Below are 23,170 nucleotides of genomic sequence, written 5' to 3'. Positions count from 1 at the left end.
CTGGCATTTAAAAATACAGAGATACTGGATTTGGCTTTGATTACTTGTTTGTTAAAAGCACAGCAATACTACTGGTTGGCGAGAAGAAAGCTTGTGGACAAACTTCAAGTATTTGGGGGGTTTATATATTATTGCAGCCAAGGCAAAGAACAGGCTCGAGGAGAAGCTGTGACCTTTAACTACTTGTTCCTAATTTTGAATAAGTGTTGTAGTTTTACAATCTGTGAGATTATTCACCCACCTTTCTAAAGTTATTTAAGACAAGTACCAGGAGTGGGTCTGGATTTCTGCCACTTATGCCTCTTATGTTTATGATATTAATAAACTGGTGTCAAATGTCCTGGGAACGGGTGATGTAGGTTGAAAGACCTTTGTTTCAACCAACAATAGAACTGAAATAGTGTGAATAGGAAAAGCAAATAGGCACTTCCTGTCATATTTTAAGGAAGATCTTAGTATGGGGGAGCGTGTGTATTAAGAGATTTAAACTAAATGCATTAGAAAATTGCTCATCATTTGTCAGCACTTTTTTCCAGTAAACTGTTTCCTCTGTGTGTGTGTGTGTGTGTGTGTGTGTGTGTGTGTATATGCATATATAAGTCTTCCTAAATATATCCACAATACTAATAAAACAGTGAGTGAATGAATACTGTTTGTTTGAATAGATTCTTTAGGGTATTCTTCAGGGGCAAAATTATAAACCTAAGTACATGAGAATCTGAAGATGATATGTCAAGTTAAAACTTGGAGGCCTTTTGCAAAGATTTGAGAGTATTTGAACTTAAAAAAAAAAAAAAAAAAATCTGGGTAGAGCTTCAGACCACCTTGATGTTCATCTGGCATTCACAGAGTATTGTAAAAGCCCAGAACAATGTCATTTTGCTCTTTTCAGAGATACAGTAGTCTAATATTCATGAGATTCATCAGGATTCACACCCACAGACTAAAGAGGAGAGTCTTACTCAGCATAGTAGGTTCTTGCTAGTTCAGTGCCATAAAATGGCTTTCTCCAAGTGGAAAACCTGTTTGTGTCTTGTTGCTGTTTCAAGGCAGGAGATGCCTTTCGAGACCCGAAAGAATGCTTGTCAAGGTATTAAACAACCCCTTATCACTGAGTTTGAGGTATTTTCAGGCTGATCTAGCTTGTGTTGAAGCAAAGTTGGAAAAGGCTCTGTCTTGAGCTGGTAACTTATCTGCATTTCAGTAACTTGCAAATTGAATTATTTGAACAGTGATAGTTTTCCAGAACTGCTTTTGTCCTCATGCCTTTAAGGACTATACAAAGGTTTTTCTTCTCCACAGTTCTTGGGACAGGAAATTATAGGATATGTCAACTTAGGTGGATGCATGAAATACACCCTCAGAGGTCCTAGTGGTACATAGGTGAAGGCAGTGCCTATGATGATGTGCTTCAGGAATTCCAGAGCGTATCATGCTTTCACAACTCTCACTGGAGCTAAGCTAACCTTATTATTTAAATATACAGTGCCTGAGACAAAGGCAACCAAGTCTAGCAGTAGTTCTTTGTGGTGTTTGCCCCTGGACTGATCATCTGGACTTAATTTTCTGCTTCTTTAAGTGTAACTAGACAAACTGCTTCTTACTCTGTTCTCCCAACTGGATGATGTTTAGCATGGAGGGCGGGTGGAGAGGGGAAGAGAAGGGTATAGGAATCTCCACTGGTCTGCAGTTTTTTGTGGGGAAAAAAGGTACTGCTGTGGTCCATTTATTTTCTGTTTTCACCTAGTGGAAGAAGGGAGTTTGCCTATTGGCTTCCTATGCATGTGTTCTGAAAGGAACTGCAGTAATGTCCTTTCTCAAGCTTTAAAAATAGAAAGTAATTAATCAGGGTGATGAGGGTTAATGGTTTCTATCCAGAAACCAAGCAGCTTTGCATTTGTTTATATGGAGAGAACATGTTTGTATCTGCTGTTGTTATGAGTTTAATATGAGAGGAAATTTCATAGTAATTTCTGAAGCACTTTAGTTTATAAACTAATTTGGGGTTAAAAACCCCCCGCTATTTAATTCTTTAATCAGTTGAAATGGTTTCAAGGCAACGGTTCAAGAATCTTTTCAGCCAACAGATCCTCGTCCTTTTTTTTTTTTTTTTTTTTTTTTCTCTGTAAGTTTGCAGTGAACTTTGTATTCATAAAAGGAGTTAAAGAATGCAGCCCTAGATCTGGTGAGCAGGTGTAATGTTAACTTTACAGTCAGGTATAGCCCAGGCAGTGGTTGCTATAATTGTGGTACAGCTAATGCTTTGCTAGTTCCATAGTGGATCGCAGTCTTAAATCAATCTAAGGTTGGAAAGTTCTTTCCCAAAACTCATAGTAATTTTTAATTTAAATGCTTTAACCCCTTTCCCAAAGCTCAGACTTTAAAGATTCTCTATATCCTTTTAAGTGATTAAGTACTGAGCAATCAGTTTACGTTGGTGTACATCACATCTGTTTTCAGAGTGTTTCGACTTGCTGCTGTTTGTCATCTGTTTTCTCTATGCCACCACAGGTGTCTTGGAGTCATATACAGGAGACTTTGCATTTCCTACTGTAGATGGATACAGGAAGTTAGTGGTCTGAGAGGTTTAAGTCCATTTCCTTTCCCTTCTAGAAAAGTCAAATTCTGACCTTGTTCAGGGAACTGTTTTAAATGTAAGCTTGTGGAGACTGTGTACTTACAGACAGAAATGCATTTAATTGGCATTTCGGTTGTGGACAGATATCCTTTTGCATTTTCAACTGTGCTGTCCAGAGAAGTGATCACTCCCTAGTCTCCCCTCATCCCCCAAAGTTGGTCATATAATCCCTTGTTCAGTTCAGCTCAATGAACCAAGTTAGGTTAGCAGAGAGTCACTTTTTAATCTGCTTAATCTGTGTTAGGGATCGCTCACATGAGCCTGGGATGGTGGTAATGTCTGCCAGAGAGGTGATGGGTAGTGTTCCCTGTAGTGATTTCTAGTAGTACTGAGAGCGTTGCTGTTTTAGAACATTTGTTCTTTGGCCTCTTGCCTAGATCCAAAAAAACTGGAGGAAAAGGGTGATAAATTTGATGGTGGAAACTTGAACTGAATTGAGATACTGAAACTTATCTAATGTTGACCCATAAACAGCAATTGCACAGTGAGGCTTAGCAATTCCTTAACAAACCCAAGGAGTAAAATGCTCTATGTGCCAATCTCTATACCACTTAAAAATTATAATATTGAACTTAAGGTGCGTTTTTTATCAGTTATGTTCAAATGGGAAAGTTACTTTATCACAATCTAAGATCACTTGAAAAGATATCTGGATGTTTAAAGAGTTAATTTCCAGATGAGAGGCACTGTATTTTGGTTGGTGATTCTGTTCCCAGTTTTACTACAATCTTCTAGATAAAACATTTCACCTGCATATTCATTATTATCACAACTTCATAAATGGTATTTTTTTGTGAAGGGTTTTGAAATTGCCCATCCTGCAAAGTTTGCCATCTTTTTTTCCTACAAAGATGGGAAAGATTGGGGAGAGAGGGGGAGAAGAAACAATGAATGAGAGAAGAAATATGAATATAGGAAAGTCCAAGAAATGGGGAAAATATAACATTTCTAGGACTCTTTGACAAGGTTTATTTTTAGTTACTTAAGTGTGGGTACTTTGCACTGCAAACTTCACTATTTTGAGACTGTGCTGTCTTGTGTGTGTATTTGTGTACATATGTATACATTTAAATAGGCCTGGGAGAATCTCAACACTTACAAAATATCTCTTTACCAAACAGGACCAGAATACTTAAAAAAAAAAAAAAAAAAAAAAAAAAAAAAAAAAAAAGTGGGGGGGGAGGAGGGAGGGAATTACAGGATCATTAGTGGTGATTGCACAATTTTACTTTCTGCATCACAGGACCTGGAGGATTTGAGCAGAACATGGGATGATAGAAAATATTCTGTAATCTTTCTCCCTGTGTGTAGATTTCTGATTTGCACAAGCCAGTGAAACCAACTTAATTATTGTCCTTTGCCTGGATCGTTTCTCTGGCTCATGCTTGTTTGTGTTCTAATACTGGCAGGGCCAGCAGCATGAAGCTATTTGGAGATCATACAAATCCCACTCCCCTCTGCGTTATGGTGCTTTGTGCGCTCCGTGTGCGCAGCACTGTCACAGGACTGGTACTTAGGAGAGAAGGAGTAACCAGCTGGCTCTTGCAATACTGATGGCACAGGAGTGAAAAGTTGTGCCACAGAAAGACAGCCGCTTTCTCTCCTTCTGTCCTTCTCACATATACATGAATGCAGGATGAAGTATCTGAAGAAATAATATATTTTTAATGCCTTCTCCTAGCAAAGAAGAGGTCTATTAAAGGGCTTCCTGAGAAGTAAATTGAACAGTAGGAATGCCTTATCCTAGCTGCCTTTGGTTTCGTTGCCTAGTCACTTCAGAGAGATGGAGTGAATGCAGAGAATCATCTTGAAAGTGAATGAAGAAAAGGGAAATGAAGTCAATAGTAAAACTGGTCATGGTAACTTTAAAGTATACAATCCCTGTGTTCCCTTCCCCCTTTCTACATACATAAATTATGGATGAGGCTGGAATGCAGAAGGCTTCTTTCCTTTTATACTATCAGTACTAAATAGTGCTTGTCATTTTGCTTTCTGCTCTTTCCATAGTGTGTATAGTTGTGGTGTCCTGTGTCTTGGGAGCTCTCTTCCACAAACACGTATACATAGGCACTCTTTCTTAATCTTATTTAAACAGCCTTTCCTGTTCACTTCAAGATTAACACTTTACTGTCTGGCTTCTGAGACTTAATGCACCATGTATTAGGACTCTTGGTAAGTGTGATAAATCAGAATCATGCAAATAATGGGGTGCTGTTGGGATGATTTAGACATGCAGAGAATATTATGCAGCTTCTTTAAAATATTTGAAGCTTTGGATGAATTTATTTTAGAACTATCCTGCTTTGGTTTTCTCTCTAGCTTTTTTTTTTCCTCCCCCAACAATGACGTACGTGACTCCAGTGTAACATCATTAGTGGAAATGAAAAAATCCAGTTAAAAATGTTACAATTTTCTGTCATTAACTATGACTTTTGAGAGTTTTAGGAAGTCACATCTATTTAGTAGTCTGAAAAGAGGCAGGAGGGTTTTGCTTTGCCCTGGATTAGAAAAGAATAAAAAATTTACAAGTGCTTTTCAATCAAAAAAACCCCACCTGAATTATAACTCAATTCTTTCTTTTCATCTCCCACTTTTTTGGGCTCCTTCATTTTAGTGTCTTAGGGTCTCCAGGTTCTCCTGGGCAGGTGCTCTTGAACACTTTTGAGCTCATTGACTTTATCTTTTTAAATAAACTTGGAGGAATGGCTCAGGTATGCTCAGTAATTGTGCCACTTGAATTCAAGAACTTTATGCCTCGTGACATTATCTATCCCTGTGCTTATTCCTCAACTTGAGGCTTTTTTTGAGCTTCCTTGGATTTTAGTAATGATCCTAATTGGTGTCTTGAAGTTTTCCCAATCCAGGCAGTTCCCGAAATCTTCATGGGATGATCAGTTGATGTTTATTTTGTTCAGAATAGTTTCTTACATACTGAAGGCTGGCAAACTGAGAAAGTGGCATCCACATCAGGTCAGTGGATAGTTTATTTTTTACTCCTACTTCTTAAAAGAGAATTATCAACCTATAAGAAATCTGCTATACATTATGGAAGGGATTTGTTTCAGTTGCTTTTTTAGAAAATTCCAGAAATGGTAATTTGAGCCACTGGGAAGGTGTATAAACAATGAAGAAGAACCAAAATGTTTTCAAATACTATGATTCTTTGTTCAGTCCTTGGAAACATCAGATTACTCCACTTGTGTAAACATACTGATTTACTTACTCTCTGCTTAGGCAGCAGATCAACATGATTCCAAAAACTTGCACAGAAACCTTTTAGGTCTGGTGAAATAAAGACACTCTTTGTTAACTGCCATGATTGACTTATTGCTGTAGAGTAGGTGACATGTTTTGCTTACCAAGACTGTTTTATAAGCAAAGTTTATATAAAGTTCATTGTACATTAAAATAGATAGGTTTCTCCACTAATAAAATACATTTTATTCTATTATTAGAAACAAATTTAATATAGAATTGCATTTCAGGTTCACAGTAGGCCTTCTGGAACTAAGTCATTGAATTAAAGTATTCTTTGCTTGTTTGGACTGATAAAGCTGTTTCATTCCCATTTTCCATAGGCTTGTCAACAGGGGGAAAACTTCAGCACAACCCGTTCTCTAATTATTTCTGAAAATTTACTCGTGATTTTTGCATGTGTGATTCTTGTTCAGCATTCATACATTCACTGAAAAGTGTGGAAGGCCCCCAGAATGTGAAAATTTTTTTCAGCGTCTGTCAGTGAGTTTTGTATTTCAAGCAGCATTTTGCTTTAGAGGGAAAAAAGCAGTTCAGGTGTGTCAGAGGCATTTATTGACCATTCTCTGAACAGCGTAGTCTGCCTGTTCTCATCGAAATCAGTCATCTCATCCTCTGGCCCAGAGCCTCTGTTTTTCATATCATCTGAATTCTGCCTGACATGGTGACCTTTCTACAGAGGATCTTGGAGTTGCTTTTGGGATTATTTTAGATTTTAAGTACCTTTTACATGTCAAGAAGCAGCTGTTCTGTTATCAAACCAACCAAGACTGTGAATGGTTATACTTTCTGGGGGTGCATCTTGATGCTTCAGAGATGTTATAGCTTTGGTGGATGTATCTTACGGGACTGGAAGCACAGCAAAATGCAAGTTCCAGGTGGTGTTATTGCCACAGAAGCCATTTTTTATGCTTAAACCCTTATGTGCACTTACTACTAAAATGAAATATATTAATAAAACAACTGTAAAAGAATAAATTTCCTAGGTAACAAGAATTGCAGCTTTTTCTGCATTGGTGATGATCATGTTGATATTTGTCCCTCTTGAAGACATTTAAAACTTTTGAGACTATTAAAAAATACTTCCAATAATGGTAAAAGAAAAAAAATCTGCACAACCCAAAGTCCATTTATTTTTGTTGTGCATGTATGTCTAGTGAAAGTGTTTTCCAGCGGGTGAATCAAACACAGAACTACATCAGAGCTGTACCACTACTTCAAAGAAACAAAAGAGTACAGCTGAACGGAGCCAATGATCTTAAATATCCTATAGAACCATAAAAAGAGGCTTCTGGGCACTGACCTATTTCCACATGTGAACAGGGCAGAGTCTGCTCTCCCAGGAGTCCTCAAAACCTCCAGACAGTTCTCCCAGATACAGAAGCTACATGCTAGTTTCTTGCAACTGCTTTCAAGTTTGCTTTTTCTTATAAACATAATCTTTACTTTTAAAAGTTGCTCTGAGCTTGTTATGTATTGTTTTAATGATGCATCTTCACTTTTAAGTGCTTAAATAGAAATCAAGACTACCTCAGGGTCATAACAACACTATCTTCACTAGATTCAAGACAGACTAGTTTTTCCATAGTAAGCATGGAGAGACAGGAACCTGAAGCTCTCCTTTTACTGCAAAATCAGAGAGAATTCTAGTTTCTAAAAAGTAAACTATCATTTTGTTCTCTGTCTGGAGCTGCTGAGCTATGGTGACCTCTGTTAGATTTTCTTCAGCTCAGGTGTTTGTTTTGACTCTCTACTGACAGAGTTCATTTCGGCAAGCTTTATTTCTCTAGTTACTTAAAACTGCTATTTCTCATTACCCCCAAAAGACTCTCTAAAATTGTCAGCTCTTCTTCCATTTTGATTTTTTTTCCCTATCAGTAATGCTTACATGATAATGGAAATGTTGATAGAACATGTTATCCTTCCTGTACTTGATTCCATGTGACTTTGATGTATAAGCAATGGAAATTATCTATTACAGACATTGGAATATAAAAATTATGCTGTCTTTGATAAGTTCTCCTAATAATCCAGTTTGAATTGTTATGTTGTAGTGTATTAACATAATGTCCTAATTCAGTATATCTGCATAGTAAAACTATGAAGTTTTTAATAGAAACTTGCCTGTGAGCATATCTGTTTGGAAAGGTTATAGTAGTTTTACTCCAGAGAAGAGCCTACTTACAGGGAGTAAAAGCTCTTCAAGAAAGGAAGGGATTTCTGTTACTTTGAGATGTCAGATGCTGCTTGGTGTCAAAGGATCAAGCTGCCCTGTGGGCAAGACACAAAATCAGGTTTCAGAAAAATTAAGTTAATGATCTCTAAAGAAACCTTTTTAAAGTTGCGTTTTTTTCTTCTTCTTCTTATTTTGGTTTCCCCATCTGTAGGAGTGATTAAATTTAGTATTCCAGTAGTCTCTATAGGAGTACTATTAAGTATATAAGTACTCTACAGGAATGTAGATGTACATTTCCATACATCCTGTTTTATTTTTTTGCCAGACTGGTCTTCATCATGTGTCTGATGTTGCACTGTAGTGTTTTAAAATCTTGGTGCTTTGAAATGTCAAACTTCATCATCTTGGTGTCAAAGATGTTTCAAGACACTTGAGGGGAGAGAGAGATCTGGTTTCTCAAGGCATGGGTACTGCATATTCATTCAGTAACTTTGTGCAAGTCTGTTAACAGGTAATGCTGATCTAACCATATCCTGTGAGGGGTATGGTTATCAGATAAGGTTCTGATGGTTGCTTATCTCCAACACTGGTGCTTGAAGAGGAGGGCATTGAAATGAACTCTGCAGTAAATATTAGAATGCCTCATATTTCTTAAAGCCACTGGCATTAGTGACAATAGATCACCTATTATCTGCTGCTTGCTCAGATATTCCTCCCTCGTGCTGTTTGCTTATGGAAGGTATCGTTCACTGCTCCTGGGCAGTGAGAGCAGCCCTCTGTGTTTGCAAGGCTCCCACCTAGAGACTGTAGCAAAAAATAGCATGCACAAAAGGGAGGAGGCAGAGAGAAGGCAGTGCATTCTATAGATGCTCTTTTGCCCGTTGCAGCACTGAAGGACTAAAATCACCCTACGTGTACTTATCACTGGAATTCTAGTTACCATTTGAAGGAAAAGGCTAACATTCATTTTATTTGGCAACAAGAGTGTTAATACAGATGAGAATAAACAAGCGAATCAGTGCACTGCGGAAGATGAAATGCTTCCCCTGTCAATTCTCAAACACTATTAAATCCGCCCAGTTGAACACCAGTGCCTTGATGTCTGTCTCTTTCTTTGACCAAGGTATGGGAATACAATATTTTTAATGGTGAGTTATTGGATTTAAAATGTTTGGTTGCTTTGCTTTCTGTACTGATTTTGTATAAAATATGCATCTCAACCCTATATTGAGATTAGTTAATAAGAAAGCATTTTTCTGCCTATTTTTTAGCACACTTATTTTGTCCTTGGAGAAGGAGCTGTTAAGGCTTACAGTATAGAAGGCACACTAGGATCTATAGATGCATCTTTAGTTTAAAAATGAAATAGTAATTTTCTGATGTGATTGCTAAAAAGGAATGCATTTTTTAATTTAAAATAAAATCAGTCCAAGTACTTGAAATTATCTTCTAGATAGCTGATCAGGCATTGAAGAGTTTAAGTCCCTTGCTACCTCTAACTGAGCATGCTGTTTTTATCTTGGAGGTGTGGGGATGTTAGTGCTGAAAGTTCATTCACTGATGGAGGTTCATGCAGCTAAGGTACAAAAACAGGAGCTGCATCAACTTACAGATCACTGATATCGAGCTTTGTGCATATGTACAAGCCACTGAAGTATTAGAAATAAAAATCAAGGTGAGAGAGCATTTGGACTGGAAGGCCTACTTCAGGCTGAATGAAATACAGTGTTTAAGGAGTGATTTTGAAAGTTAAAATAAAAATGCAAAAAACAAGACTGTCTAGAACTGTTGAGGAAAAGTTGGCAAGTGGTTAGCTTTCTGCTATATAAGAGACTTGTGTAACTATTAAATACAGAATATATTAAATCAGCAGACTTCAGAAAATTGACTATTTATTCCTTAATGTAAAATTTCTTTGCTGTTGCTGTGTATTGCAGTAATTAGGCTTCACGCCTAAGGCTTCTGACATTATAAAACTTTTGAGTGACTTTCATCAATCAAATGAGTACTATGATGAATTTATCCATCTATTCTGTGTTTAGATTTTTATGGCCAGTTCTTCTTTGCTGCCCTCCCCCCCCCCCCACACACACACTGCTTAGATCTGCTGATGAATTGCCCTGTTATCTCCATTCTAAGACTGGCTTAGCTTGCAGTGTTACCTTTCTGAACATGTTTTTAAAATAGTTATTTTGCTGTAAACTTCTCACTATTGAAAGATGATTTATCTTGTTTTTCTTAAATTATTTGATAACTCTCTCAAGGCCTCCTGTCATAGGATTACAACAACATGGCTTGCATTGTATGGAACAGTCAAAATTAGGCTGCTTGGTTTGCACTTTTGTTGTATGTATGTTGTATATTGAATTTGTTTACTTGTATGTTGTGTCTATACTGTGTTCACCTGTGAAAGGTACGCATTGAATGCCATATCTTCATCTAAATGGTCTGCATTTTAAATCTTATAGATGTGAGAGAGAAATCATTTCATCTTCACAAATATGTGAATGAATGTACGAAGCAACAGTAATTTTCCAGGGGGAAAAAATGTATGTTTAAGTGCACTCGGAGACTGAGGTTTTCTATGTGTGATCTGGACACTGGTATATTTGCACACAAGCTTACATGATATTTATGCACTTAACACTATGTTCTTCGAGAAATTTCAGCCTGTTTGTGTTTCTGCAGTTCTGTATAATCATGATAGGCTTGACTGTGATAGGATAAACTCGTATCTGTCCTCTGTTCTGTGGCTGTCTATACTGTGTATTAAAAAACAGAACTAAGCTGTATATAACTATTCATGCCAAGAATCTGACTCTGCATCTTTTGCCTCTGAGGATTTTGCAGCAGAGTTTGGCCTGCTTGTCTAGGCTGTCTTTGCATTGTGCAGTTTTGAGACAGACATTTGTGCTTCTAGCTGCTGTGTAATGCAGTTACTGGAAAAGAACAGCTTGCTAATGTCATTGGAGGCCACCGCCCATGTTTGGGACAGCCCAAGAATGATGTAAACTTCACTGTGGTATTTAAATAAATAAGAGGAAAACTTACTTGTATCACTTCAAAATGAAATAACTCTACTGCTATCTATAATAAGATGCTTTCCTGATATGCTGCAGAGTAGTACCTGTTTAAGTTCAGACAGTGTCTTTTGTTTAGTAGTAGCTTTCAGTTTGTAGAGCAAGTACTGGACTCGCTTTTTTTTGAACTCTAAAAAAAGGGAATGAAGAAACCATCCAACAGAAAACTTAGATATGTTGCTTATCTGCATTGGTCTAAGAATGAAGGCAAAATAGCCTGGACTTGCATGTGTAAAAATCTTAGGTACTTCCTCCTCCTGAAAATTAGATTTTTATAGATGTTCTTGCAAGAACAATTACAATTTGATGAAGCTGGTGCTCAAAGAATGGTCCTTCTTCTGATGTGAATATCTGAAAGCATGAGGTATATGTTTGAAAACGTAAATTGGTGTGCTTGAGCTGAATGTCATTTGTCCTTTTTATCTTGCAAAATCCATTTTCACTGTATAAACAGATCAATTTGTTATTAGACATGACTGTTTTTTTTGTATATATATTCACATTTAGTATAAACACTCATATAAAAATATTTGTAGTAACATAAACCTTCCTCATCCAGAAAAAATGGTACTGAAGGTTTTTTTGGAGTCAGTCTGAACTCAAATTCTAATTTTTTGTAGCTGTTTCTGTTCCACCTCCTTGCATTCCTTAGACAGTGATGTCTGAACATCTCCACCCTAGTAAGTTTTGCCTAAGTTCTCAAATGTGTATAGAGCCCTTAAAGGGTGGGGGGAGGGCACACACCACCTTTGAGATCAGATGGGTAATGAGCATGTGTCCAGTTCTATCGAGAAAGAACAGAGAAAACCAAGGTACAATACGTGTGCGTACACACACACAAACCCTCCAAAATAATTCAGTGAACAAACTGAACTTGTAACTCTTTCTGGTGCCGCAAACTGGTAATTGATTTTTCAGATGTATATCATTTTAAAATGCTCCATGTTTTTAGAGAAACTTCTGTTTGTGTTTTATAATGCAAGTACTTTAAGGCAATTGAAGTATTAATTTTCTTTTTACTTAATCATAACTTTCTTGGTCATTTAATATTTAGAAGGAGAATTAACTTGTGGTGTTTATCCTTGTTCCTGTGCAGCGGATATAATTTCTACGGTAGAATTTAACCATTCTGGAGAGTTACTAGCAACAGGAGACAAAGGAGGTAGAGTTGTCATCTTTCAACAGGAGCAGGAGGTGAGTGCTAAGTACTTAAAGTATATTAAATATTTTCCTCTGTTCCCATTCATTTTCTGTTTAAAGATGAAGATGATTTTATTTTATAACAAATTTTACAAAAACTGTATGCCTGTGTAATGAGTGACTAAAATTCTAAAATTAAAATAAATTAATTATTGAAAACTTGGTGACATTGTTAGAAATGACTTCAGTTGTAAGATGCCAGCCTTTAAGCAATGTCTAGACCACAGCTAAAGTGAAAATAAAAATGGGGGTGCGATGGGACACCTGAAGACCTCGGGAAGGCTATAAGTGGTTATTTAATGACACTTTACTTGGCAGTGATTATTATTTCAGATTTCTCTGTAGTTGGGAGAACTGGCCTTACATGAGTATGTAACTGTGCCCTAAGATGTCCTTTTCCATCCTGAGATAAATTGGGTAAAATAGTTTAAGGCTTTGTCAACATCGACTCCTTTAAAGGATCTAAGATTTTTCTGCTAGTTAAAATGTATCACATGCAAGTCATAGTGCTAGGGGGAGTTGTCTTTAAAAATTATAGGACTGCATCCTTCATGCTGTTTTTGAGGAGGAGCTGGAGTTTTTCTTTGTGTTCGCACTCCTTGTGCTCATATTTGAAGTTAACATTCAAACTAGCTACTACTAACTGCTTTGTCTTTTATACAGAAGAGTATTTGTTGGTAGTATTATTTAGTACATAATTCTAACTACAGCAGTGAAAAACATTGAAGGAAAGTAATTTTCAGTATAGAGGAGTCAAAACTAGTAAACATCAGTGCCTTCACAAATCTTTCCCTCTTCCCCTGCTTCCCTGAAAGTACGTTTGTGGAATGGGTCTGCATCCCTTTGTAGTGAATATAAACAGTTTGAATTGCTGCATTCAATGTATTTACTTTTAATTTATGCTGTAAATATACTAACTGATTACAGCTTTTGTCCCCCATGAGATCTGCATTTCTCTGATGCATCCCATCTCTGCATCAGGTACAGAATTCCTCCATCTCTTGTTCTAGAAAGTAAACTTGTTTTTCTGCACACTTGCTGACCTGGCTTTCATGTTTACATGTATGTTTACACAAGTAGTGCATTTTCCTCAAAACTGAATTAGAAATGACTGTCCAATAAAATAGGCTTATTTCTGTTCCTCAGCAAAATACAGCATCTCTTGCTTTAATCTTTTGTTCAGACTTCAGAGGATAAAACAGGTCACTATCTATTGTGTCTTTAGATGGTTTTAATACTGGAAGCTACTGTGTTCATATTAAAATAGCAATCAATATTAGTATTTGTGTATAAGCGATAGCAAGGCTTATTATTAATCTGACTGACAACCAAAGCAATTTGTGTTTTTTATCGTGAGAAATTACTAAATATTTTCTGTTTTTTATTTTTGTGGGACACTTTGAGATGCAAGTTTGAAGCTATATTTTCTAATTCTTTATAGGATGTTTTATGCAATGAGTAGCTCAGCTAATACTAAAATCAGAGATAAAAGCTACTGAGAACTGAATCCATTTAGTATTATCTGTATGTGAACCAAAGATAAAATTTCAGGAAGAATTTAGGGAAGTTCTGAAGTCCATTTTAAGCTTTCTTGTTAGTTTCAGGGCATTTCAAGACATTGCAGTGCCAAAGGGAACTAGGAGCACAGCTTCCAAATGTGATGAAAACTATTGTAATCTTCTAAATCATGTGAGAATTTTTTAAAACTTTCCCTACTACAGCAAGCCAGTTAGGTTATAGTACTAAGGACATCTTTTCATTTTATACCTTTTTGTTCACTGCAGAATTTTACAGACAGCCTTCCTGATACCAGTGAAGGGTCTCTACTCCCACTTTAAAGGTGGGAAAGCTGAGATGGAGTGGTGGATTTAACTAAGGCCACATTTTAGAAGCAGACTTGATTAGAATTTATTTTAGAGAGAGGGTAAAAAGGCAATTTTGTCATCTCATTGCCTAGAAAAGTCATGCTGCTACTTCCTTCTTCAGTGTTTCATTTAGTCCAGATTCTAAAAATCCTAAACCACAAGAATTGCACAGTTCCCAGGAAGAGCTCCTTGGTACACTCTTCCTGCTTATGTAGCAGCAGCAACTTGTCCTTGCACATAAACCATTCTGGTCAGTTGGTGCCATCTAGTGGGGTTTGCCTGACTGACTAGCTTCACACAAAGTGTCTTTGGCTAGGCTTTGAGATTAACATAATATACATGGTATCTTTACTATTATCTTCCTAGTTTAAAATCAGGCACAACCTTTTGCTTTCTTAAATTCTGGGCTTTAGCTTGCCTCCTTTAAGGATCCTTTAAAGAATCATATACTTCTTAATTTAGCTAAAGGTTTAAATAGCTAATTGCATCTTTTCAAGTGGGTTGTCTTTTAATAACTGACTCCTCAAATTTTTGATGCATAACCCATGGCTCTTATGCTGTCTTCATCTGGGAATTTGGGTCTAGTAAGGACCATCTGGGTCCTCAGATTCAGTCTCACAATTGGTTTTGGCATAAATTGACCTCCTCAGTGTTTAGGGAATGAACCATGGGAACTGTATTCCCTCACTCATTAGGTGGTTGTGCCATAGGCATGACTATCTACAGCAACTTTTATGTGTAAAATTATCTACAAGGCTATCTATCTATCTATCTAAATAAATATATATTTTTTTTAGTATTTTGGGTGGATTCATGTACCACCTTCCATCATGTTGCATTCCAAAGTGCTTTGCAAGCTGTACATACAGGAAGAAAACCACTAAAATACAATTGCTCTTTATGTAGAGTTATACAAGCGTGTGTAACTTTACTCACTACTAAAATACTGCCACCTTTGGGGTGGAATGTGGCAGCTGTTCTGCAACGTAAAGCAAGTAACATTACATAAGACTAAGGCAGGAAATGAATACTGTATCTAATTGAAACTGAAGGAGGAATTTGCATACGCAGCCTGTAATTACCTAATTTGGAATTTAATGTAAGGTACTTGGGCCAACACCTCTTCTTGTTTTGATTTTTTTTGAGTCCCATAGGATGATCCAATGGCTTAAGTCTTGCTTTTCATCCCAGGGATGAATTTCATATATTATTGTACTGTCTAGTCCTGTATAGTTTTACTAGAATACACAAGAAGTATATTTAAGGCTGAATCATTATGGTGAGTGCTGAGTTGAAGGAAAGAACACTGAATCATGACCAGCATTTCCTAAAGCACAATAGATTTACTTTGGAAGTCTCCTATTCAATGTAGTGACCCTGCTTAACTTGTTAGGTCTTACTGAAACTCAGAACAAAGTTCCTTCCGTTCTCTAGGGTGGGAAAGTTGGTATAATTGATAGGTGTGGTACAATATTCTAGTGCCAAATTTTATTTCTAAGGCATTTTTCTTCCTTTCCCCTTCCCCTCCCCCACAGCTTATTGTAAAATGTATGAATTCCTGCCAGCCATTAATATAAGGGTGTGAAGCAAGAGAATATGATGCAAGGAATGTGACAAATGTGGGCTAGCAAGGATCATATCAAGAAGTATGTTTTAGTGAGGTATTAGGAGATGAAATGAATGGATGGATGGACGTGAGACATATAAAAGAAGGAATAAGGTCCCTCGTCAAGAATGTATCACAAGAAAGGCATCTGATGGTGCAACCTCTTGAAATGCATGGGACAGGAACATGTATCACACAATGAGGCTTGAAGCGATTTCAGTTGCACCTAGTGAGCAGTTTCAGAAATGGTTCCATTTTTTTTCTCTGTCACCATACCCGTTGGAGGGAATTTAAGGTTCATAGTCCCTGCAGTGCAATACTGGTGCTAGGAAGCCACTGCCTAAAGCACAGCTTTTAGAAAAAAGAGGAAATATGCAAGTTAGGGTGTTTTTTCACTTTTCCAAACAATTCTTCCATCCTTAGGTTAATTGCAGGTATGACTTCTAATGTCAAACATGTATTGAGCTGAGATGTGTTTCCCCCACCCCACCCCCTCATTTGCAGAATAAGAAGGAAGAAAGAAGGCTCCTTAAAAACAGATAAGAAATTTTCAGGGATTGAGGAGTTTACAAACTAGAATTGCATACTGCTTGTATAAACTTAGTGGTTACATGTGGGATTCCCATGGTGTGCCTAGCAACCTGGGCTTACCCACGGAGTAGGTTTGTCTTATGTGTGGCTATGTTTCTGTTGGAGAGTGTCTTCCTGAGGAAACTGAGATGAGATTAATTAAAGATGAGAGAATAATACAGATTTTGGGGTTTTAAACAACAACAACAAAAACACAGAACAAAAACCCCTTACCAAAACATTCATGCCTAGAATATTTAGGTGAAAAGTCAGTTTGTAATTTCAGCCGTTTTGAATTAATACAAGAAGGGAAAGTGAATGTGCTGTAGATGTGTGTGATAATTATTCATATGGCTGAGGGGAGTTTCTGGAAATTCTAGGAATCAAGAGCTGCCACAGTAACTGTTTCTTTGGTGCTTTCTTAACCAAAATAGTAGAAATTCTCATCAAGTTCTTGCAAAATAGATGATTCTTATTTTCTCTGTTCTGCAGGCTTTTAAAAATAAAGCAAGTTGTAAAACAAAGGATACTTGCAGTAAATCTGGCATAGGCAATAATAGAATTCAGAAGTCTAACATTTTTTTTATTCTAATTAGCCACCTGCCAATGTACATGCTGTGTAAATACCTAGTTCTGTCCTCTGCCTGCAGCCCTTGCAAAGTATTGTGTATACTGCATATAATATCCTGATCATTTAATTCTCTTTTTAGAACAAAACCCAGTCTCACAGTAGGGGAGAATACAATGTTTACAGTACCTTTCAAAGCCATGAACCAGAGTTTGACTACTTGAAAAGTTTAGAAATTGAAGAGAAGATCAACAAAATTAGGTGGTTACCCCAGAAAAATGCTGCTCAGTTTCTATTGTCTACAAACGGTAAGTTATGACTTAACCGTATGTGAATGTGCAAAATTTAATATTAACTAGGTTCGTTATTAGGAGTTTGTCTAATCCTTCCCTGTTCCAAAAGATTTGGTAACAAGTTATTTTTAAATGCAAGTATCTAAGGATTTGCCTACACGAGAGTCATGCTGTTTAAATATGCTGCTGTTCCTTCTAATATAGATACAAAATTCCTGCAACATGGAGCAGTATATTAGTGATTTCTTGATTTGATTGCTTTATAGCAAAGAAACGTAGCTGAACTGTCATTCAGTATCTTCATATGTGTATAACTGCATCTGTGAGAGCTTATAATGGTCATTTGTAATAATCCTGATTCTAACTGAAATTTGGTATAGTAGTTTTGTGGAGGAGGTCTCTTTAAAGTATTTTATCTTGTCCTGTTTTATTTTTGTAATTTTGAGATGAAGCAATATTTCTATCGAAATGAAGTTCGTATTTCCAAGCACTAGTTTTTCAGTTTTGTTTTGTTGGTACAAGTAGGTGGTCTTGTCTTGTTTGAAGGCTACGCATCAAAGAATATCAGTTGTGAAGACTAATAATGTTTTTGTTAGAGCTTTGATTTGAACCTGTGTGGCTGTTTCATTTCAGATAAAACAATAAAGTTATGGAAGATCAGTGAAAGGGACAAAAGACCAGAGGGTTATAATTTAAAGGAAGAAGATGGACGGTATAGGGATCCTACTACAGTTACAACACTACGGGTGAGTAGTTCATTCTGTGTGAATTAGCCATCACTGTTCCCATTTGAGGCCAGGTGAGTGAGTATTTTAGTGTGTGAAGAGTAAGCTGGACACACTCAAGTGATTTTTTTTCTTTTTTCTTTTCTTTCCTTTCCTTTCCTTTCCTCCCCCCCCTCCCCCTGAGGCACATAGGTTACCCTGTAGCTTAGTGGGAAACTTGTCTGGGTCCTGCCTCGCTAGGTGGTTAACTTCACATTTTCTGTGATGTAACCCAGAACCCCAGCTGACAGACATTTATTTGCATTGATTTTGAGATCTCTTCATCAGCTTGGTGTATTGTATGACTGATTCCATGAATGCGCATGTGTTTGTAGTACATTTGCATCTCAAACTTTCACATTGCTTTGTATTTTGCAGGTGCCAGTATTCAGGCCCATGGACCTCATGGTTGAAGCTAGTCCACGAAGAATATTTGCCAATGCTCACACGTATCACATCAATTCCATCTCCATTAATAGTGATTATGAAACATACTTATCTGCAGATGACTTGCGGATTAATCTGTGGCACCTAGAAATTACAGACAGAAGTTTTAGTATCTTTTTTGCATTGTTTTATGATGGAAACATTGGGTCACAAAAAAAGCCTGCTGGATTTTTTTTTCTTTCATGAGTTTTTGTATAGCATGTTTCTCCATTTCCTGGTTATTTCTCAGTAGCAGTTCTAATGACTTTTACTTCTGGAATGGGAGCTCAGCACGATTCCTTTAGGCAATATAAGCAGAACTGGTTATTTGCATGTTGAAAAAACATGTTGTTTCACAGCATGGATTTTTAAAGTGGAAAAGTTTAAGGTTTCACGTTAGACGAGCAGTTTTGGAAGGCAACATTACAGTAAACTGTCTTGAGAAAATGGTCTTGACTTTCAGTAAGAAACAAGTCTGACAGAAGCAGTGCCCTCCCTTATCCTTATCTCAACTTAGTATCTGTAACACTTTCATTCCTTTTTATGTTCTAACCTTTAACCTCGTCCCCTCTCATCTGTGCCCCTTAGAATGTTGTAGGCTGTAGGATTACAGTAATATGTATTCAGCCCCATTACTGGGAACAAAGATTTGTGAACAAATAAATCATTAGGATCCTGAGCAAATATCACACATGCCTTCTTTATAATCTAGTAATAAAATTAAAATTTAAGCAAAATAAGGTTCTACCTGGCAAAATTTGGGTGACGTACTACTACAGAATTACTTAGTGCTGAAGTGTAGCAAAATATTTAGCTTGCTTATTAAAAGCAAGCTTTGGCTGTTGTAAGAATTAACTTTAAATTGATACGGAATGCAATGTTTCAGTTTTGCATTCTAGATAAATTGTGGGACTTCAGTTTCTGTCCAGTTTGTGACTGGGCCACACAGTCTTTGACACAAGAAGTGTTGTCCTGCTTCCAAATTTCAAAATTTTTTTTAATTCTCTTTGGCTATTTCAGATATTTTGGTGATTTGGAGAAGCATTACGGAATACATTTATAAAGCTGAGAAATGTGTTGTGAAAACTGGAGAAAATTTCTTAACAAAATGCTGTAGATATTGTAGATATTAAGCCTGCCAACATGGAAGAGCTGACAGAGGTGATAACAGCTGCAGAGTTCCACCCAAACAGCTGTAACACATTTGTATACAGCAGCAGTAAAGGAACGATTCGACTCTGTGACATGAGAGCATCAGCGCTCTGTGACAGACATTCAAAATGTGAGTTCTGCCTTCCAGCGTTCATTCTTTTGTGGAATTTGATATTTTACTGTTAGATGGAACTAAGCAACCCATAAAGTGTATACTAAAATATTAAACAGAAAATTGTATATATATTGTGTTTCTTTTGTATATTAAATAGATCTAAAACCTAGCTAAGAAGTTAGATTCATATTTTTCCAGAGTAAGAGTAGTGATTAACCTGGTAAGCAATTTAAATGGGGGAGTCTGCCTAGACAATAGGACTAGGAATGGCTTCCTGCAGACTTTAACTGGTAGAACACTAGTTTGGTTTAATGCTTGATCTGTACCTCTGCTGGAAGTCTTACATATATGAATGAAGCCTCAAAATGTTAGCAAGTACTGCATTTATTTAGTAGGTGACGTGGTTTACTGTTAAAACAAAACATTTCAGAGTATGGCAATTGTATCAAGTCTTTCACTCTGAGAGGTATTGTATGTAGCATAGGAAGACTAGCCCACCATGGCAAATTTATTGTAAACTTTTTCACTTTTTTAGGTGTGTCTTGTATTGGAAGAGACTTGAACATACCTCTTCACATGCCTATCTTATTTCTATACAGTGTTTGAAGAACCAGAAGATCCTAGCAACAGATCATTCTTCTCTGAAATCATCTCCTCCATATCTGATGTCAAATTTAGCCATAGTGGTCGATATATGATGACTAGAGATTATCTATCAGTGAAGATCTGGGATTTAAATATGGAAAACAGACCTGTGGAAACATACCAGGTATTCAGTGAAAATGTTAAAATGTTATAGGCTAGAAATGCAAACTTCTGAAGAGGCTGAGTCTTGCTAATAATCTTGATCCAGCAATTGAATCTTTGTCTATAGACCACTGTGTCCAGGCAAAGCATCAGTAAGATGACTGGGTTCCACACTATGCCAGGGGGTCTTGCTATTTGCAGGTGGCTTGCAGAACCAAAACCTGTGTTTGGGTATGTAAAGTCTCCCTCTTAGATGATGGGAATTTGTAAAGGTATTCTTCAGCCATAAGATAGCATGTTTGTTTTAGAGGCTTCAGCTGACTTCATATTCACCTGTTCTTTCCTGGAGAAATGGGAAGCAAAAAATTTCCTTTGCAAGAGATGTTTGGTTTTCAGCTGACACTGAAAATTGCTGTGGTGGTGTTCAAGTGAGTTAATAAGAAAATTTCTGAAGGTTTCTTCACCATCCATAGGAAGATGATTAGTCACTGCACCATGATTTTTATAAAGAAGTAAATTTAGAAGTCTTAAAGTGTCTATCAAAAAGAGTAATAAGAAGGCTGCCTAGCATGAAGCAAATAACATGTATTATGACAGAGGGGGGAAAGCTCAGAGAGGGAAAGCATTCAGAAGAGTTGCCAAGTTCTGGAGATGCATTTTTCCCCACCCCAAGTGATATATATACCCCAAGTATATATTCTGTGGAGCAGAATATATTAATTCATGCATCTGTTAATTTTGCTCTTTATCCATACAGTCAAAGGAGGGAGCTGTGTATGCTCCTCTGAGTAAGGGGATAAACATGGTTGTGTCAGTTGTATAACTATTTTGGAACAGAATGTATCAAGGTTATTTTACAAATATGTCATGTTTGTAATTTATCCAACTAATTTTTTTTTCCAGGTGCACGAATACCTCAGAAGTAAACTTTGCTCACTGTATGAGAATGATTGCATTTTTGACAAGTTTGAATGCTGTTGGAATGGATCAGACAGGCAAGTTTAATTCTTCTCTGTATTCATTTAAGTCTTTTTAATTTGGGGAGGAAAAGACCTTTCAAATTTTGCCTATTTTGAGAAGCATGGCCTCAAATATCTGTCTCTTTATTCTTGGACTAGCTTGGATCATAATAGTACTTCAGGACATGAGCATGTGTATATTAGCCCAAAATTATAATTGTAGTTTAGGATTATAGAGAATTGCTTTAGTACACTAAATAGATGTAGAACTTGACTAGAAATTAGAGATTCATCACTTTGCTAGAGTGAAAATATTAAACAAATGTTACAGCCACTTAAAAACTGAAGAGAGTGGTGAGGTTATTTTCAAATGCAGTGTTGTTACTTTCTTCCTTTCTTTTCCCCTCTTTCATCTGCAGCATTGTCATGACAGGATCTTACAACAATTTCTTCAGAATGTTTGACAGAAACACAAAGCGAGACATCACCTTAGAGGCATCACGGGAAAACAATAAACCCCGTACGGTTTTGAAGCCACGTAAAGTTTGTGCAAGTGGTAAGCGAAAGAAGGATGAAATTAGTGTCGACAGCCTAGACTTCAACAAGAAGATTCTACACACAGCCTGGCATCCTAAGGAAAATATCATTGCTGTAGCTACTACAAACAACTTGTATATATTTCAAGACAAAATGAATTAGGTTTGGCATTCCTAACTGAAGAGTCCACTTCCTGCATAGTTGAAATAGTTGAATCTAGCATTTGTACCTGTAAACGAAAGAGAATGAGAGAGGTCCATTATGGCACCCCTTTCCAGTGTTTAAAAATGTGCCATATGACAACACATTTTTATAGCTACATGGAGAAAGCTCTGTTGATCTGTCACTGTGTTCTTCTCCATGTCTGCTAGCCATTTAGGTGAGGATAGGGCACTTTTTAATTTAAATGACTACTTGCACCATCTTGCCTAATGGACTAGATTGGACTGTATCAACATTGGTTTACTCCACTTTTTATGCCTTCCATTGTGATGACGTCAAACACAAGGAAAGCCTTCAATCATGCTATGGGATTTAATTGTGTAACCTCATTACTGTATCATTTGTGGCCCCCTTTTTTATTAAATACAGCTCATTCTTGCTGTGGCTTGTAGCATTCCTCCTCCTTCTGGCCTCCTGGACTCCCCCTTTCCCTTTTATCCCCCTCCACCTAGCCCTGGTGGTGGTGTATAGAAAAAAAAACAAAACAAAATAAAGCACATGAAATGGGTCCGTTTGGGGTCAGTGGTAAAGGGGGTCTGTGTTGCAACAAATGTTTTAATAAACAGTTGACTGTAATCACTCCTTGCCATGTCTGGCACCAAAAAAGAAAATAAGGAGAAAAACAAACTACTGAATAAAAGTGACAAAGAATGGAGAATCTGTTTTCTTTTTTTAATCTACCTCTTTATACAAATACTCTGTGTTTTACCTTAGATGCATGAAAATAAAAAGATGTTTTTTGTAATGATTTTAACCAGTATTAATTATTTTTCATGGGAATGAAGAGAGGGAGGGATTTCACAAGTATCTGCATTCATTCATTCATGAATGACAATAATACCAGCCTTAGTATGTGTTGACCACTTCCCTTGCAAAACCATAAACTGCTGTCAGATTTTGCCATAGTCTGAACTGGTCAGTTACTGTTCAAAATCCTTAAAGATTCTTTTTTCTTTTTTTCTCTTAACTATTGCTTAAGTTGGAATGGGAATAGAAT

The 23,170-nt window shown here is 36.9% G+C and overlaps 1 protein-coding gene across 3 annotated transcripts in view; it reads left to right on the top strand.

Annotated features, from left to right (window-relative positions):
- The window catches only part of PPP2R2A (protein phosphatase 2 regulatory subunit Balpha), a 41,645-nt gene extending 18,718 nt beyond the window's left edge, over positions 1 to 22,927 (top strand). For 2 of the 3 annotated variants that reach the window (XM_067312242.1, XM_013954525.2), the window contains exons 3-10: positions 12,246 to 12,343; positions 17,101 to 17,266; positions 17,885 to 17,997; positions 18,394 to 18,571; positions 19,559 to 19,723; positions 20,308 to 20,477; positions 21,359 to 21,450; positions 21,834 to 22,927. In XM_067312242.1, the coding sequence (XP_067168343.1) occupies positions 12,246 to 12,343; positions 17,101 to 17,266; positions 17,885 to 17,997; positions 18,394 to 18,571; positions 19,559 to 19,723; positions 20,308 to 20,477; positions 21,359 to 21,450; positions 21,834 to 22,113 (1,262 nt within the window). In that variant the 3' untranslated portion in view covers positions 22,114 to 22,927. Of the gene's footprint in view, positions 1 to 11,792; positions 11,830 to 12,245; positions 12,344 to 17,100; positions 17,267 to 17,884; positions 17,998 to 18,393; positions 18,572 to 19,558; positions 19,724 to 20,307; positions 20,478 to 21,358; positions 21,451 to 21,833 lie in introns of those variants that run through there. The other variant, XM_067312243.1, reaches the window with a different exon arrangement.
- The last annotated feature ends 243 nt before the right edge of the window (positions 22,928 to 23,170 follow it).

This window comes from Apteryx mantelli, chromosome 29 (genome assembly GCF_036417845.1).
Source record: "Apteryx mantelli isolate bAptMan1 chromosome 29, bAptMan1.hap1, whole genome shotgun sequence".
Classification (NCBI taxonomy): Eukaryota; Metazoa; Chordata; class Aves; order Apterygiformes; family Apterygidae; genus Apteryx; species Apteryx mantelli.
This window is presented reverse-complemented; position numbering and strand designations above follow the sequence as displayed.